Source organism: Pseudopipra pipra, chromosome 3 (assembly GCF_036250125.1).
Source record: "Pseudopipra pipra isolate bDixPip1 chromosome 3, bDixPip1.hap1, whole genome shotgun sequence".
Lineage (NCBI taxonomy): Eukaryota > Metazoa > Chordata > Aves > Passeriformes > Pipridae > Pseudopipra > Pseudopipra pipra.
This window is the reverse complement of record NC_087551.1, coordinates 50,695,501-50,713,708: the sequence shown is the minus strand read 5'-3', so window position 1 is coordinate 50,713,708 and position 18,208 is coordinate 50,695,501. Positions and strand designations below refer to the sequence as shown.

Here is an 18,208-nt window from a genome sequence, read left to right as displayed (position 1 = left end):
AACACTGCCTATCTCACAGCACTTATTATATACATAGCACCAAAACACAGTTTAACCACGTTCATCCTTTAAACCATGCTTATATCAATGTAACTACATCATCTATTGCCCTGGACAAAGTGGTTACCCATTTTGATTAGAAAAATATTTTTAAAATCATAAACCCCTGAAGCATGAAGTAAAAAGGGCCTGTGTCCAGCTTATTACTTTATGAGTAAGTGAATTGGTCTTTGATCAGGAAACAATTTAGTCAGTGCAACTTTATGAAATACATTCCATACCCTCCCTGAATTAAACAGAATAGTGCCTGGGAGGAGAGACACAAGGTTCTACAAGACAAAAGTTCAAGTAAAAACTCTGGTATAAGAAATCATCCTACTTTTAATACTGTTAATACTTATTGTTCCATTGAGTATTCTGTTGCTCCATAGCATGGAAAAAGCAAACAAATCACAGAAGAAAACATTAGAATATAATTTTTTTTTTAATTTTTATAAATAACTTATCTGTTACAAAGGCAGTTTACCCAGCTAAATCACAAAACCATCAACTCAAGATATCCAAATTAGGTTTTATTAATAAACAGGTAAAAACTGATTTGTCAATCTTCACATAGAACTGCAGATGAAGCTGAAAAACAAGGCCTCATTTTATAAACAAAATGCATTGAATGCAAGTGTGCTTTGGGTCTACTGCCTAATTACCTGGGATTGACATTTTCTTCCCACATAAAAAAAATGCAAAGCCTTCAAAACAAAGGCCTCTGTGCATTCACATAGATCACTTGTAAAACTCCTAATAAAAGTGTCCACTGGCAGATGTTTACAGTGGGTGACAGTCTACTTTATCTTTTGCTACATTGTTAGCACTCCCTCCAGCCTCACACTAAGTGCTGCTGCTACATAATTCTTTGCGTGCCGTCTTTCATGCATATTGTACTGGAATTCCATTTCCTTGATCTCGGTTACATACATCCCCGATCATGTGAGTATTTTCCTTAAAAAAATAGATCATCAAAATATAAGAGATGCTTGAGGTTGCTTCAGTGTTCAAGTCTGTTTGATTTCTCTTTTCCAGCCTTTATTTCAGTTGTCCTAAATATCGCTATCCTTGTTTTCTATAAATATGAGACTTCACCACAAAGTCAGGTTTAGAAACTGGCTGCCAAAACAGGAAAGCATTTAAAGTCCTTGAACAAAGCTGTACGATGCTGCTGCTGTTGATTTTGGCACTGTATGTACTTCCCCAATGAATCTCTCTTCAGGAGTCTGCAAGACACCCAGCAGATGAAGCAAGCTCAACTCGGATGCTGATCTGTTGGTGGGTTGAAAGTTTCCTAGTATAAAGTTTCCTCATGCCAGACAAAATGCTACCTTTGTGTCACCCACCGTAAAACTCAGTGTACAGAGTGAACTATATGTGTAACTCTTCAAACTTTTCCTGCATTTTTACCACGCTGCATCTGCAGGTCTTCACAGATCATCAGCATTTACAAGAGCAATGTACAGAACGAGCAGAGGAAAGCTATTTTGTGCATAGTTTCTTATTAATGCTCTTATTTTAAGGCATTGCTTCTCTCAGATAAAAGCTTAAAAAAAGGGACATGATCGTGCTTAATCACTTAAAGGGAAAAAAAGAAAGTTAACAAAAAGACTATTACACTATACATACAGAATTACAAGAAAATAATAAAGGTGAAGAAAAGAAATCACTTAAAGCAGGCCCTAGAACTATGTACAGTAGGAAAAGCTTTGGGGTATTTCACTGTGTGTATTGTACAGACAACGCATGCAGTTTTTCATCTTTAGACGTAGTTGTACTGATTTCTGGCTTCACAGAGATGTTTTCAGGGAAGACAAGGCAAAGAGTACCACTGATTCGTGAAGCTCTTCCCTTTATCGAAGGCACTATGTGGCAGCAAACAGTTTAAATATTTAAACCTTGTTCCTTTTAAGATCTCCTCTGTGCATGTAGTGTTTCACCGAGAGCTCTGAAAACAAAAACACTAGCACTCTATTCCCTTCCCCTGTCAAAATTCAGTAGTGACATTGGGGCAAAGAAGAGGATGGGCAACACCCAGGCACTGAACATGGTGTTTGTTATTGGGACACTGGTAATACTGTACATGGCTTAGGCAGCTGGCAAGTCTTTCAGCAGATTACCCTTCAGTCAGTCAATCTCAACTGCCTGCGGCACAACACTGAGGTATTGCTTGCTCTGTGGGCTGACACTGAACATTAGCAAAATACCGTCTCCTCACAACTTCGATTTTACAATATCCTACGCATAAATGCTTTTTTTGCCCCCCAATGACTGGATAATTCCTTGTATGTTTGCTGTGGTTTTACAGAAGGTAATGGGCCTGTTGGCTCAGAAATGCCTGGGCATTTCACACTGTTCACAGCGATTTAAGGCTGGATGATTTAAAAAAGTACAGGCGGTACAGCTCCACTGAGCTCCCTCATCTTCATCTGTGTCTGGAACAGTCTTTGGTGTTTTCACAATGGACCTCTGATCTGTGACACGAAAGAGATAAGATAAGAAGTTACTAACCAAGAACAGCATGGAAAGAATTTTGAGATTATTTTTTTTTCAGTAACTTAGAACTATCTTGTTCCTCTGAGAACAGCACAGTTATTACGAGTGACAGAAGCAGCTTTTTACCACCCCCTTGACTACAGCTTGATTGTAAGTCAGCCAAAAGGCACAAGGTGAAACTATAAAAAGCAAGTTTCCCATCCCTTCACTCTGCCTTCTTCCTTTCTGCCTTCAGTTCAAAGCTATTGCATGGAAAGGAGATAAAATTTAGAAATTAATCAGCACAGGAAACATGCACAAGATTTAGAAGTCTGAGGTCTAAAATTCATTATGCCAAGAAGTTAATGCTCTGTAACCTTCCAACATGTTTAACTTTTTGACCCTAGAATGAGTATCAGCAGTTCTTCCTCAAGCCAGCTCAGCAGGCAGATACATTAAAGAAAAAACAATGCCTGGCTCTGTCATGCTACTGACCATACAAGTGCATCTTTTTGCACAATGTGTTAGACTATTTTAAAAGAGAAAAGAAGAAAAGAGAAAAGGGATGAAAAAGATGAAAAGAGAGATGAGTGACTTCTCAAGTTAAAGGTTCCCAGTTTAGGCAACTGCAAAGTCCTTCATCCCATTATTTCAACTGCAGAACATCTCATCAGCAACTAGACAATGGCAATTGCTGCAAAACAACAGTAAGATCTTCATAAAGTACAACAGTACTGCTCACAACTGCAAGAAGAATTATTTTTCTTTCTTTTGGGAACAGTAGTAATTGTGGATTAAGTCAAAGCCTATGCGACAGTTAATTTTAAGCTTCAGTTTAACTGAAAATTAATGAACAACTAAGATACACTGGTGATACTTTTTTAAAAAGAAAGAAGAAAAGGAAGACAATTGATAAAGGGACTTCAGGGCTTTATAAACCAGTCGGGGTTAATTTTGCATTTTCAAGATTGAATCAAATACTTAAATTTTGGAGTTCCTAGAAGATAAGCCAATGGAAATGTTAACAATTAGTCACAGAAAATTAATTTAAATTTTCTTCTTTGATAGGTTATTTTTTATTTACTGTAAAGGGAGCTACGGTAAATAAATAATTGACAGAACTTATAAATTCTTTATAGTTCAGCTGTAAAATGTATCTAATAGGATACATTTAACTTCAGTCAATAGGATTTAACTTCAGTCAGTATTTTCACTAACAGCTCAGATAAAAGATAAAAAAAGAGCTTTATAAAGCATGAAAAACAGTATCAGTTCGGAGATGTTACAAACAGTCTGGAAGATAAAGAAAGTCCTATTTATCTAGACCATTTTACAATATAGAATGGTCAGAAATCTGTTAAGATGAGATTCTGTAGCAACAGTTACTGCACACGATAAGGACCAATCACACATATATATATTATGTGGAGAACTTCCTGGACAGAAAGATTGCACAGAAACATTAGTGGATTATCTATTTCACTTGGTGGTTTGCCTAAAGTTCATAGTATGATGCTGTTGCAAATAAGTTAATTTCATTCTCTGCTTTATGTAACACACAAGAGGTAATTATTCTGCTTTGTTTGACATCCTGAGAGGGAAGAAAATAAGTAATGTACCAAACAATGACAAGCAGAATGTTTAAGACTGGCTAACATTCAGCAATACTGACTGCCCTACTGGGCTACATTACTTTCCTCTTCAAGTAGTTAGAACTATATGTAACAATAGTCAGAAGAGGCTTTCATGTAATTTGTTGATACAAACTCTACAGTAGACAGAAGTCCAGTCAAGGTAACCAGAGTTATTGCTATATGTAAGCAAATCCACTCTTCACCACAGACAATGACGAAGTCATATGAGTTTCACTCATCCCTAAGCAATGTACCTCGTGCTCATTTTTAAAGACAGATGGATACTTCCATTTACTTAAACTACCTTCCAATATATTATCAATCTTTAACATAACCCATTTAATATACTTCTCTTTCCTGAATGTATGAATAGAGAGGAAACAAGAGCAAACAGAAGCATATTTACTGCCAATACAAATAAAATGCAAAGTTCACATACTTTTGAAGAAATCTATTCCATAATCAACATTTAAAATAGATTTGTAAATCAGAACTTCATATTAGATGCAAACCAAATATTTGAATTAAATCCAAATTTTATCAGTACAATACCTTTGGGTTTTGGTGGCACGGGACCAAGAAATCCAATATTATCGTAAAAATTATGAATAGCGCTGGGATTAAAATGTGGTCCTAAAAATAAAAAAAAAAGGTGCAGCAGTTTAAAAAAATAAATCTGAGTTGGGAAGCATGTCAATTTTTTTTTTCTGGCAGTAATTCTGTAACAGTACTATTATTCCCTTATCACCTTTTATATCAAGGTGTCAATACAGACCCAAGTGAGATATTAGGGATGTCAACAATAAACTTTAAGAAACTTATTGCCCAAAATGTGCAATCTAGAGACAGAATCCAGCAGACTAAACTCCTTAAAGGTATTTTTTTCTGCTATGCTTTAACACTATTCTATTGTAAATTTTAGCTTTTTCTAAATTGCAACTATACTCAGAGATACATGCTTAGAATTAATACTCAGAGGAAGTCCTACATCCAATTTACTGTAACAAACAGATAAAAAAAGTCATCTGCAATTTAAATATTCTATTTCAGGTCAGGTTTTTAGTGTAGCATTACATTCAGTACACCTGTCTACCTTCTCCTTAACTGCAGGTATATTGTCTGAAGGAGAACTTCCATGGTTTATGTCTGAACTGACCTAACAGCTCACTGCTGCTAGAAGTGGGAAGTATTGGTTCCTTCCCTCTCACTGTCTCAGTTCTCCCTACCCATGCCTCTCCCTCACATGAGCTGTATGTAGCAAGCTCTTCCAGCAATGCAACAGTTTTTGCTTGGCTTGTGGACAGAATTAGCTCTGCAAAGGGTCTAAAAGACTAATACAGAGCCAGAGCTCAGTAAGTGGCATAAGAGGGAAGCAGGAAGAGAGCAGGATCTCTTGTTGGCAGCTCTTGAATTGGCTCAGCTGTCTCATAATTTCACCCTCATGACCACACGCTGTGTCCCTGCAGACAAGGAAAGCGGAAGAAGGAGAGCACACTGGAAGTTACAACTGTAGTTTATATTTGCTAACTTGAGAGGCTGAATACAGACAGACGTGCAAGACAAAAGAGAGAGATGGACACATACGTATAGTTGTATGGTTTAAAAAACTTTTTTTCTCGCTTTGATACTCAGATAACCAGATTTTTCCCCCCAGCATTTATTAAATAAATGGCATCACAAGTTTCTCTCTTCTGAGCCAAGTATGAAACAGGAACGACCGTGGGATTAGGAAAATCATAAAGCCAACAAAAACAACAAGCATAAAAGACAGTTACTTCCATGGTTTCGCTCAAACTAATGTGATGATTTTGCAAACAGTGTCCATCACTTATAACACAGACTCTTTTGATAAATGCAGACAGTGAAAAAAAATAAAAAAAAAAAAATCAACATTTACAGTTGCTGATGTACTAAGATATACTGTACCTCTTGCTTGAAAAAGATCAATCTCTTTGGTTAGGCAATCTATGTCTATCTGCAGCTGTCTGTTACAACTTCTCAACTGTTGCATTTCTTCCAGCTGGAAAAATAAATCTGCCTGTTAGACTAAATTTCCCCACTTTATTAACAGTTATCATTCACACACAGGTAGACAGCATTTAGTTATTTTAGAAATGAAGATTAAAAATCTTCCCTTATGACCACCTTTCTTTTAATCCATGCATGATCTTACAAAAATCTTTCAAACCCATTTAGTAATTCCCTCACATCAGGCTTCAGAGCTGACTGAACAACTCCAGACTGTGGTCAGGACATAGCCAATGGTCCACCAAATCAATGGCTGAATGCACTGAAAACTGGTGCATTAAATTGGTTTCCTCAAGATTGGTATATGCACAAAGACCAAAGAATATTTGGTGTGGAAAGTAGTATGAGCATTAAATTGTAGTCTGAAATGTTAGAAAGGACTAGCAGGCCAAACCTTTTGTGACTGCCTTTAAAAGCAATACTTCACAAAGCAATTAGTGAACTGCAAGGTTGTGGTTAAATAACACATATTTAGTCTTTACTCTGAGCTACACTGTTTACCAGCTGAATTCTAGCTATACTGCCTGTCACTAGTATATTGTCAATATATGAACAACTCTTCCTTCAATTTATTGTGACAGACCACACTTGTGGTTTAGGTTGATAGCCTACAGACATTTCAACTTACTGACGGAATTTGGGAAACAGAATTCGATCTTTTCAGGCGCCTTCGTGTTAGATTATTCTCCATTTCATTGACCTCTGCTTTTAGTTTATCCAACTTTTTCTTTTGAACCTCAAGTTCTCGTTGAAGTCGCTCCATCCTGGCCTTCTGGTGTACCAGTAAAGCTGCAATACATAAAGTCCCATTTTATCTACTTTATTATCCTTCACATGGCAATATCAGATAAAGAAGCAAGTTAGTATTCTTTTGGGAAAATACAGACAAAACCACTGCTTTTCCATTTTCCTCACAAGAAAATCTCTGTCATAAGACAGAATGTGCTGTATTTTTGAAAGCAGCACAAATTAATTACAGACAAGTAAATAAAATGAGTCATACATCATAATAGATGACCACGCAAAATTTAACTGTAATCTCTAAAAACCTACAAGAATGACTACCAGAAGCCAACAACAAATGTTTCTTTGCATTGCATTCAACCTCATCACTGTAAAACAGCACAAAGAGGATAGACAACTGCAATATGCAGCACTAGGTATGCTTATTGCTATTAAGATTGGAACATAATCCAGTGTTGATCATAACAGGGCACACCAATTGAAACTAAACCAGAAATAAGCAATATGACTAGGAAACAGTGATATTTATCACAGAGGCTGGATTGTATGTAATTTTATCCCTAAACTACGGTGCAGAACCATTAGCTCAGCTTCTAATTTCTAACACTGCTTGCTATTTGTAAAGCAAAAGGTATGAGGAGACCCAATTTAGAAACAATGAAGTTAGCATTTAAACCACAGCTTTTTAAAGGTACAAAGAACGTATGCAGCAGAAGACGCAAATTCATGCAGTTTAATGAGTTGATTTCATTGAAAGTAATTTACTATTAAATATCACCACAAAAGCAGATAACACTGCTCAAAGCAATAATCACCTTCTACAAAAAAAGTATTTCTTTAAATAAATCCAGAAATCATTTCAACTTCTTCATAGTCATTAATTCATCCATCCAATCAGTAATTCACACAAACTGGGATCAGTTTCATAGACCATGGATACTTTTATAGCACCGAAGACATTATAAAAAAGTAGCAACAACAAGACGTTCCAAAAGATTGAATTTGCCTCACAAAGGTCTTTAAGTCAAACTCTAGCTTTAAGTCAAACATAATATTTAGTTCATCATGGTTTCTTCAGGTATCAAAAATTTAGAAGCACTCAAATTTGGTTGCCTAGGTTTCCTGAGTAGTAGCAAAGGAAAAAATAGCACATCAAAAAGATGCAACTTTCCACATCTCTGGCAGGCAGAACTGTCTTCTGCTGTAACTCCTGCCTGTTCATTCAGTCACACATCATATTTTGTCTTCCAGAGGTTCTTCAAAAATAGAAACCACGCCAAACTATTTTTGTACAGTGTTACAGACTGCAAAGCCTTACTGAGACCCAGTCTAGGCTTTTCAGTCATGTGTTCACAAGATACTGAAATGACAAAGCTGATGAAGCTTCTGCTAGGTTTCGATCAAATCAGAGAAGTTTACATAAAGAGGCACCTTCATTTCAGGTCAAAGTAGTCACACCATAGTTAAAGTTGCAACTGAGCTCATATGTAATATAAAAATGTAATAACTGAAATCTCAAGGTAAAGATTTTTGTTGAATTATCAGGTAAGTATTCTCAAAAGATATTATCTCCTCTTGAAAAGCCTTTTAAAAATAGTGGAAGAAACTTTTCTCATTTCTGAACCCCAGTAGTTACAAATGCAGCTGCAACTATAAAGAAATGAAATCAAAGGCTACTTTGCCTCTATTCCTGCAGGGAGAATACAGGCCCTTTTTCCTTCTACACTTAATTTCCACTTTTAGACAGTCTCTTCTATTTTTATTGCTTTGGTATTACTGCTGAGGCAACATCTCAAAGCTCAGGTTATTGGTACTTGACCTGCAGCAACACAGCTGTGCTCTACTGACCAGACTCAGAACTCTTCAGACCTATGGATGCAGGCTGCTGGCATGCAGCCAGTACCACTGGATGTGGTAGGTAAGGAAAAATGTTACCAGAGTATCTCCAGGTGGCATGGCATGGACTCAAGACTTGGACTTGTGCATCCCCCACCTCCTTTTTTGTTTCAGTTGCTCTCGTAAAGGGAAAACCCCCATAAATTCTTATTTCAATGTTCTCCCACTTCTGTGGTTTAGAAATTTAGTTGTCATGGAACCGCACAAGGGGCAGAAGGCACTGATGGATGCCCACAGCACTATTACTTGCTCTCCATTTTCACACCAGGTCTGTAAAGTGATGCCATTTATTCTCCTACCAGCTTTGTGACTGCTTTACCATTTTACAATTTCAAATCCCAACAGGTTTTGAAAAACTCATTACAAAATCACCATTATGATTTAAGAAGAATCACTTGATATTAATTCAGTCACAGAATATTCTGATTTGGAAGGGATCCAGAAGGATCATTGAGTCCAGCTCTTAAGCGAATGGTCCATATGGTGGGAATTGAACCTGTGACCTTGGCATTATCAGCACCATGCTCTAAACAACTGCGTTCTGTATTGCTATGCTATACTTCTTCCACTAAAAGCAACCTGGATAAGGAATTCGAAGACATTAGTTTAAGTGGAGACTTTCACACAGAATTTGGCAATTTTCCTTAAATACGAAACGGGCCGCTCCAGGAAAAAAAATGGGTTGGGGAAGACAAACCCCTCCTCATATCCCACTGCATTATTTATGAATGGAAACCGGCAACTTAGGTATTCAGCTCCCTCTAGCGTTGCTCAGAGCAACTGAAAACGTTCAGAAAAACACTGCAGTTCAACTTCTTAATTACGTGCAAACGAGGTACTTCAATTTTTTCAACTTCTGCATGTTTGCATTCAACAGACTGGCAAGCACATTACACTTAATAATCTAGCAGATGCCACTGCTTCCTTTGATATTCAAAGTGCATATTTTTCACACAAAGGCTGTGTATCATTATAATTACAGAGAGTATGAAAGTCTAGAGGACAAAAGTTCACTCCTCCTCCCCTAGAGACCTACTCAATCGCGTTCTGAGTACACATGTAAGTTTGGAAATGCGGGCATACTTGTTTTCTCAAGGCCTCTTTGAATCTGAATTTTAAATCTAGAGTGTCTTCTGTTATTGTGTTTCTAAGCTAATCTGGGAATGCAATGATTTCACCCTATTCTACAGACCTATGAATTTCTGAGATTTCTTGGTTTGCCAAATATGGAGGGGAATTCTGGCAACGCAATTACTCTGCGGCAGTAGGTTTGTGAAAGTCTCAGGACACACTTATGTTTGTGCATGTTTTCAAAATCTGTCTTTGAAGCTGCACAGAATTCAGTCATTTGATATGCAACTTCTGAAATTTTTTTTTTTTTGTTCTCCCCTTTTCAACACTCTCTTCATTTAATTTTTTAAAGAGAGCATCACTGAAGAGTGGGGCCTGATATAGAGAGCCAAATATAAGGCTGCATTTTTTTCTTAGATCACATGATGCAATGGGCTCAAAGCCTCTTGGAGCATGGGGCACAGCTGTGTCTCATTGAAGTCTTTTTTTTTTCCTAAGCATCTACAAGGACTGATAGGAATTTGGGAAACTTGTTTCCTGCAGCTTTTTTTATTTTCAAAAATTTTAAAAAGCTCCAAGAAGCCAAAGCAAGAACAGTGCAAAATGTTAATTTACTTATCTAGTTTATCAATTCACTTATTAAAAACACAGTGGCAAGAATTGCTAAGCAAACATGCACCCACATATATAACACCTATAGATGGTATCAACGATTCACTCTGCATACCATCCCCTTCCCAGGCTAAAGAAAATAATCAGACAGTCAAAGCCATGTAATACTTAACTAAGGGACTTAAGATCCCAAGTAAGAAAACATCTACCTAAAGATTTTATTACACAATTATGCATTTTCTTGATGAGATGCCTTCCCATTATACAGATGGAAACCTACACACAGAATGAGCAACTACTAAATAATTATTTAGCTTCACTATTCAACACATGAGTACAAGCAGAGTGACCATACACCACAGCAACATATCTGAGTACAGAATTTTCCATTTGCAACAGGATTTCACTTTTTTCATCCATAAGACACTTTAAACTAAATTATACATTGAAATCTCATTTACCTCCTTCATATTAATAAAACTAATTATAAATTGAAATCTCTGCTAAGTAATGGCAACCAATACTCCTGTACACGCAGAGAACTGACACTACACAGATTGGCATAAAAATGCATCCTCTTTCGGCTGTCCTTCTGGGCATGCACCTAGCATTACTCTTCTCACAGCTTTATTCTTACTGACTTCAGTAGCGGATGCGGATGCTCAACATTTCCACAAGTCCACAGTATCTCAAACGGGAATCCCAGAAAATGAGAAACATCCATTAGCAACCACTTCTGATAAGTCTGGTGAGTTTCTTAGCATCACAGAGTCAGTGCCAGAGATATAACTGAGCATTCCATGGTAACGATAGTTATTTTTTTCTGAGCAGTATCCACTCCTTTTCACACTACATAACCTCCAGATTTGGCAGCAAACAAGACAGAGATCCGGGGAAGCCACCTACTACCTGCTGCGACTTACTTGGGAGGACAAAGAGAAATCTAATCGTGGAAGGAGACTGGAGTGCCTACACACATAATTAAGTAAAGCTTCTCGGATGGCAGACAGCAGCACTTGCAGATAGGTCCAACACATCTTCTTTTCTCCTGGGTTGGACCATGCATATAAATGTAAAGTAAATAAAAAAAGCATAGGAAATTTTCTTTGACACCAAAGCAACTCCACCTTCCACCCCAAGGTTCCTTCTACTCCAAGCCAGTTTCAGTTCTTCCTGCCAAGATAAGGAGCATTCTGGCATAAATGGAAAAGCTGATGAAAATACATTTTTCTCTAATCATGGCCAGAGAAACTACTCATCTGTTCTGGTTAAAATTAGAATGAGACAATCACCTCGCATGGAAGGTTTTTGGCATAGTCTGGCTAAGTTATAAGCACTTTAGGACACAGCCTCACAAAAGAAAGCATCGAGCAACTCAAACCCCTTCTTGTACGTAACAGAAAAAAAACCATTGCTAAGTAAAAGAAACATGTTTAAAAGCAATAATTAGAACTTTCAAGTATCAATATTATACAAGCAAGCCTATCACAGACTTCAACTTTCCAAAGATTAAATAATAACAAAAATGTAAAAAATACTGCATTTACCGCAGCAGAAATTAAGCACACATGCCAGAAATCTGGATGTAAAGAACTTCGGAAGTATGAGTATACTTTATATGAACTAGTGAAAGACACAGAAAGGTGGTCTTTCCCTGAGGTCCCTAAAGCTGTACCAACCCACATCATGCATCTACACTTCATCTAAAAGCTGCATTTATGTCTTGGCTTCAGGAACAGTTGGGCTCCACAGCAGGTCTGAGGTCAACACTTCTGAACTCTTATGTTGTGTATCAAGCTTGCCTCATCTTGATAAACTGAATGCTGATACTTGCAGCCTATAGAGATTGTGCAGGTTACAGTGGCCATCGCTACCCAAGAGTACAAGAGGTAAAGAACTAGACCTGGTAGAAGTCAGTGCCGTCAGAAAGGTAAAACAGGAGGAAGGGATACCCTACATCAAAAAGTACTCAAAATGCAGAATGCTTGGGAAGCAAGTTCATGATCTAGAAGAGTATTTAGAGCCTAAGGACAAGATTTCAGCTGCTTAATTTCTAGGTATACAAAATCTTCTAGGACTAGGACTAAAACTAAAAGAGCCAGTCAAGTCTCCCTTCAAAGTAGGAAAAGGGAATATGACTTCTGGGGGGCAATTTGTTTTCCTTATCTACAGATGAGTAATTTTCTGAAGTTCTTTAACTACGCACTGAATGTAAAAGACAGTCTAGGACGATTAGCTTTTGGTTTTCACACCTAACCTTTAGAAACTTTTGAGTTAGGATTGACTACTCCTCACCAAAGATAATTACATCCAGAAGTAGTGCACAAGCTATAATTAGTGTTCATTTACTTCATATAGTATTCCGGATGCAGACATGGCTTCTAGTCTCCTGATCACTGTACTTACTTACATAAAACAAAATGGCTAAATTCATCTGAAGAATGTTTACAGTGGTCATGGAACAAGCCCATTTTTCTAATTCTGAACTGTTTGGTAGGTCCAAAGAGGACCAGTGAGGTCAAAGACAAATTATTTTGACCACTTCTCCTGAATACTGCTTAAATATCCTAAAATTCATTCAGCATCTTTATACAAAAAGTCCACAGGAGGGTTAATAAACCATCAGGTTGGTAATAAAAGCATGCAAACCCATGAAAACAGAAGAAAACAGATTAACAGGTTATATTGCCATATCACATATTTTAAGTTTTAGCCTTCCATTACCACTGATCCTGTAAAACAGCTAACTTTGGTGTGCTGTTCCTTCTAACGTTTTATAACGTAACAGAAGTAAGTACCAAGACTTTAAGATTTTTATTGTCAGGCACACAGTAGGGAACATGGAGGCCAAGACTTCATCCCATTAATTGCTTTTGAAGTCTGCTTTTCTTCTTTCTTAAATAACACTTGCAAAAAAGAAAAAATGGGAACATTACCCAATGGAAACAGTATCTCAACTGATTTAAAAATCTGACAGTGGACTTGTACCTTTAAGTCATTAAGACAAGTCGAATAAGAGTAGATGTTTCTTTCAGAACAACGTAAAAATGAAGATGTTATGACTCCACTTCATTAAACAGATAACATATCTACTTAAGACAAACAGAAGAATTATCTCCAAGTATTCAGTTACATGTCTTTACCATAAAAAGAAATCTGTGATTTGCTTATGAAGCATTTTTATTTATTTAGAAATACTCATGAATGCTAAAGTTGACAATACTGTATTAACATCACAAAGGTTACTAACTGTTTTCTGTTCTGTAATCTACACACTGAATGGACAACCTGGTCAAAATCTCTATGATTTATATTAAGAATATTACCTTGTGTGTAGGCAGCATCATCAGATCCCATACTCAATTTCCGTGCATCACTGATCCTATCCACATGTGCTAAAACAGGGTCAGTAAGATGCTGGATACCCTCTGGTTCAACATAGTGATCAGGAAGGTTTAGAAGGTTTGTAGGTTCAAAAGTTGGGGACACTACCCCTGGGGAAACTGCAGGGGGCTTATTTGGAGAAACTGTAATTTTAAAAGTATATTTTGTGTTAGGCTGCGTAACCACCACTCGAGGAGAGGTTGCAGTGGTGCTGTTGCCCACTGCTCGACTCTTGGGTGGATGGTGATGAATAAATGCAGGACCCATGCTTACTTGACCAGACATATTCCTAGCAGTAGTAGATACTCCAGGATTTGTTGATATGAAAAGCGTGGGCTGGTTCCGCACAAGTTGATCATCTCCTGTTGTGGCATTTGCTGAAATGTAGACCTTGGGCTGACCACGAGTGATCACTTCATCAGTATTTGGAGGACTGGCCGATATGTAAACAGTGGGTTGACTTCTACTTAATGTCTGGCTGTTGAGGGAAGAGGGAGCAGTGGAGGTGCGAGGGCCAGTTGAACGCAACTTAGAAGTACTATTTCTTTGTGGTGGTTCAAGTTTGATTTCAATTTGGTTTTTGCGAGGTCCTGTGGATATATTCTGAATGTTGTATTGGCTGTGAGCAGAAGATTGAGAGCTACCGGACGAATGAATCATAGGTGCTTGTGGAGTAGTAGGAGAACTGATAGGCATGTAGACATGAGAAGTCTGGTGGCCTTGCTGGTTTGGCTGTGTTGAGTGTTGCGATGAGGTATGTGGCGTAGTACTGGATGTAGGAATAGTAGTCCAGGGACTTGGCTGTGAAGGCTGGTAGACTTGCTGAGGGTGCGTGGGATTAAACTGAGATGCCCAGCCTGGCTGTTGCTGTGTCTGTCTAGAGGTACCACTGGGAGCTGTGATGTAAGGCCTAATATAGATAGAATTTCCCTGTGGACTGTTAAGTACAGGAGGAGGTACACCATGTATGTGCAAAGACGTAGGGGTATTGCGACCAGGCTGAATGTTTGGGGCTAAAGTTACCATGATAGGGTTGAATCTGGGCGTTTGTTGAGACAAGTTAGATACTCCTTTGCTGCCTAGGTGAAATCCAAGATGCTGCCCTGGATTAGAAGTACTAACTGTATTAGCCATCCCAAAGACATTAAATCCTTGTGGAACCTGCGCAGGTGCTGTCTGTGGTTCCTGTTGAAACAGTTCATTGTTGGACTGACTGGTTTGAAGGTGTCCATCACTAACACTGTGAGCTAGAGTCCTACTTCCATTCATTCTACTTCCTTCTCTTCCATGGTGATAGACATTCTGTGACTGCAAATCCAAATTAAGAGATGTCATGTGATTTCGTAGTCCAGGAATCCCAGAATCATCCGAAAAACTTAGGTCTCCTTCACCGTAGAGATACTTTGTGCTCTCCTGAGAGAGAACTGCACAACAGGCATCCAAATTATTGTTATTCTATAAAAGACAGATGCAAGTTTGACATTAGTTATTAAATACTGTCATAGTTATACATGTATACACCCAATCACAACTGATAAATTAACAATGTAGCATCAGACAGAAAGCTTTAGGTGGCTGGCTAGCATAGCTGCTATGCACACACAAGGGGCTTGCATGTGAAGCTTACTATCCTGAGAACAGAGACAGCCAGAGGCACCAAGGGCAGAGGTCAGCATTGCTGCTGAAGCAATGACAGGGAGATCCTGGACCTTGACAAGCTAACACTATACAATATGATACACCTTGGATGAATACTTTTCCTATTCCTTCTCAATTTCAGAATAATCTTCAGCAGAGACCAAATCTCCAGCTTGAGGAGGAAAATGACAGCAGAAGTGGATTCATAGCATCTGCACGTTATTGGTTAACAACTTAAAAACAAAAATAAAAATATATGTTTATTTTAAATGTTTTCCCAAATACTTCAATACCAGTTATGCATTACCTGCTGCTGAAAATGGAAAGTGAGTTTTATGCAGAGAAGAAACATGCTGACCCAAGGAGTTGTACATGACTTCAGAAGAAATGTAGAAATTCAGTTTATAAAAATACTGCAGGATTACTACTAATGGAAAACCCAGGGGACATTTGTATTTTCATTTTAAACCACTGCTTGCACAGCTCCTAAATATTTATATTTGTACAAAGTTACTTCATAAAACCTGTAATAGGATGACTTAGAAAAGAAACCACAACCCAGCTAATTTGCTTTTTAAGAACATTTCAGAAGCAAACTGCTAATCTCTCTTCTCTTTTTCCACATGTTTAGTAATACTGTATTCTTATCTTCCCAATTTAGTTTCCTACATAAGGATTTTTAGAAAAGAGTGAACATGCGTCAGTGGCATAATTTCTTAATATTGTGCTCTGTTTATATCACTTTTCTTACAGAACCTCCCTCCCCTCACCCCCCAAGAAATAAAGGTTAATACTTGCAGCCAGAAGAGCATCTGTTCAGGCCCAGATGTTAATAAAACTAAACAGGTGTCAAATTCATCCAGCACACAGAAAACAGTTATTAGAAAGAATGCACGTGACCAAGGAAAAAAACTGCACATGCCAAGAAGTAAGGTGATCAGTTAGTTAAAGAGTAACACAAGCAAGATAAATTGATCCATGCTACATGCTTTCTATCAAGTTACTTTTGTTAAACTAGCAGACCTATTTCTCTTCCTTCAACCAAGATGAAGGGTGACAGTGTTGTGCAGACATAGCAAGACCATCTCTACCTTACACATTTACAAAAAAAAAAAACAAACAAAAAAAACCCAGAAAAAATGAAAACAGAAGTGGGAGAGGGATGACAAGGCTAAACTCCACCCACAAAACCAAAACTATGTGTTTATACAGACCAGATGCAGTTCTGAACTCTTTAAAAAAAAATAAAAAAATCCCCCACAAAACCCAGCCACAAAACCTCTTAAAATAACAGGATTCCCTAAAGGCTATCTAACAAGACAACTGTATATAAGGATTGTTGCAGAAAAGTCTTCATATATATGAAAATGGGTGAAATTGATGATATGTGTATTGGCTCTAGTTTGGAATAAGCACCAGAGAACAAAGTAATCAAAGGAAGTTAGTAGTGAAGAAAGGAAACACACAGACAGAACAGTGGGTAAGAAAAGATAAGAACAATAGCCTTGTATTTGTTGCAAAGGAGAAAAGGGAGCCAGAAAAGAGAAAAAGATAGGATGCCACAGAAAAACAAGCTAGAAAGATCTTAAAGGCAGATTTTGCATGAACTTAAGTGAATTAAAATTATTAACAGAAAGGCCAAAAAATACCAAACCAAAAAGGAACAGGCCAAGCTTGCAAGGCCCTTACATTCAGCTTGAATGCATTTCTTTGGACAATTTGTTTTTCTTTTTTAAGACTGCATCCAATCAATTCCAAAATTTCAGTGACGACAATGAGAAAATTGGAGAACTCAAAGGGGAAACGGGGGCACATGGAACCCCTGGCATCTTCTGGCTGGCAGAGGCAGAGTTTCAACCGCTTCTAGCTCTTTATAGATCAGAGAACCGGTTGATGGCAGAACTGAGCATATTCCAGCAAAACAATACCCCTCATCTTATCTCTGCCCATGTCCCAATTGAGTTTAAAATGTTGGCACCCTGAAAGAGAAAGAAAAAAAAAGAAAGAATAAGAATGTTGGAGGGAAATAAGGAAGCAAGGAGAGGACGTAGACTTGAGGAGCAGGCATTACAGAATGCTCCAGACACAAAAAACAGAACAACAGGGAACAATGTCCACAGATCGCAGGCACTGCAGTGACTCCTTTAAATGAGGAGAATGGAAGAGCTGAATTGCAGGAGGCTTGTTGGGAAGAACAGAGGGATACAAAACTTTTTAGGAACATTCAGTGCTGTCAGTCCAAGACTTTTTACTCCCTAATTAAGAGGGTTTAAGTTTCATCCTATTGGATCTTTGGTGGTTCTCTGTTTTTAGTATGCTATGTATTGCTTAGACATTTCAACAGTAACCTATTTACCTTGAGACATTTGCATATTCTCTTTATCCATAATTTTTTTCATTATAAGCATATAATGCTACAAACCTTTGTTTAAAATTATGCTGTGTTTGGCTAAAAAGAATTCAAGGAGGAGGACTGAAGTATCTGTATAGCTTTTCATGCATAATTCACAGTGATCTGAAGAAACTTTCCTTGTTATTAAAGCCTCATCAATAATATTACAAACTGCCTAACTGCCTAAACTCTTTCAGGTTCTCTCCTAGGATATCTTATAATGCCTAGCTTAAAAATCACTTCACCCTGACATATCAGGCACATTAGGTATTGTGGGGGTAAGACAAACACA

At 37.7% G+C, this 18,208-nt stretch overlaps 1 protein-coding gene across 3 annotated transcripts in view; it reads right to left on the bottom strand.

The window, feature by feature from the left end:
* Positions 1–465: 465 nt before the first annotated feature.
* TAB2 (TGF-beta activated kinase 1 (MAP3K7) binding protein 2) overlaps positions 466–18,208 on the bottom strand; it is a 62,760-nt gene continuing 45,017 nt past the window's right edge. Inside the window, exons 2-7 of one of the 3 annotated variants that reach the window (XM_064649082.1) lie at positions 17,214–17,503; positions 13,829–15,341; positions 6,808–6,968; positions 6,078–6,171; positions 4,704–4,784; positions 466–2,516 (exon numbers count right to left, since the gene is read on the bottom strand). In XM_064649082.1, the coding sequence (XP_064505152.1) occupies positions 2,371–2,516; positions 4,704–4,784; positions 6,078–6,171; positions 6,808–6,968; positions 13,829–15,341; positions 17,214–17,339 (2,121 nt within the window). In that variant the 5' untranslated portion in view covers positions 17,340–17,503 and the 3' untranslated portion in view covers positions 466–2,370. Of the gene's footprint in view, positions 2,517–4,703; positions 4,785–6,077; positions 6,172–6,807; positions 6,969–13,828; positions 15,342–15,628; positions 15,736–17,213; positions 17,504–18,208 lie in introns of those variants that run through there. The other 2 variants (XM_064649084.1, XM_064649083.1) reach the window with 2 other exon arrangements.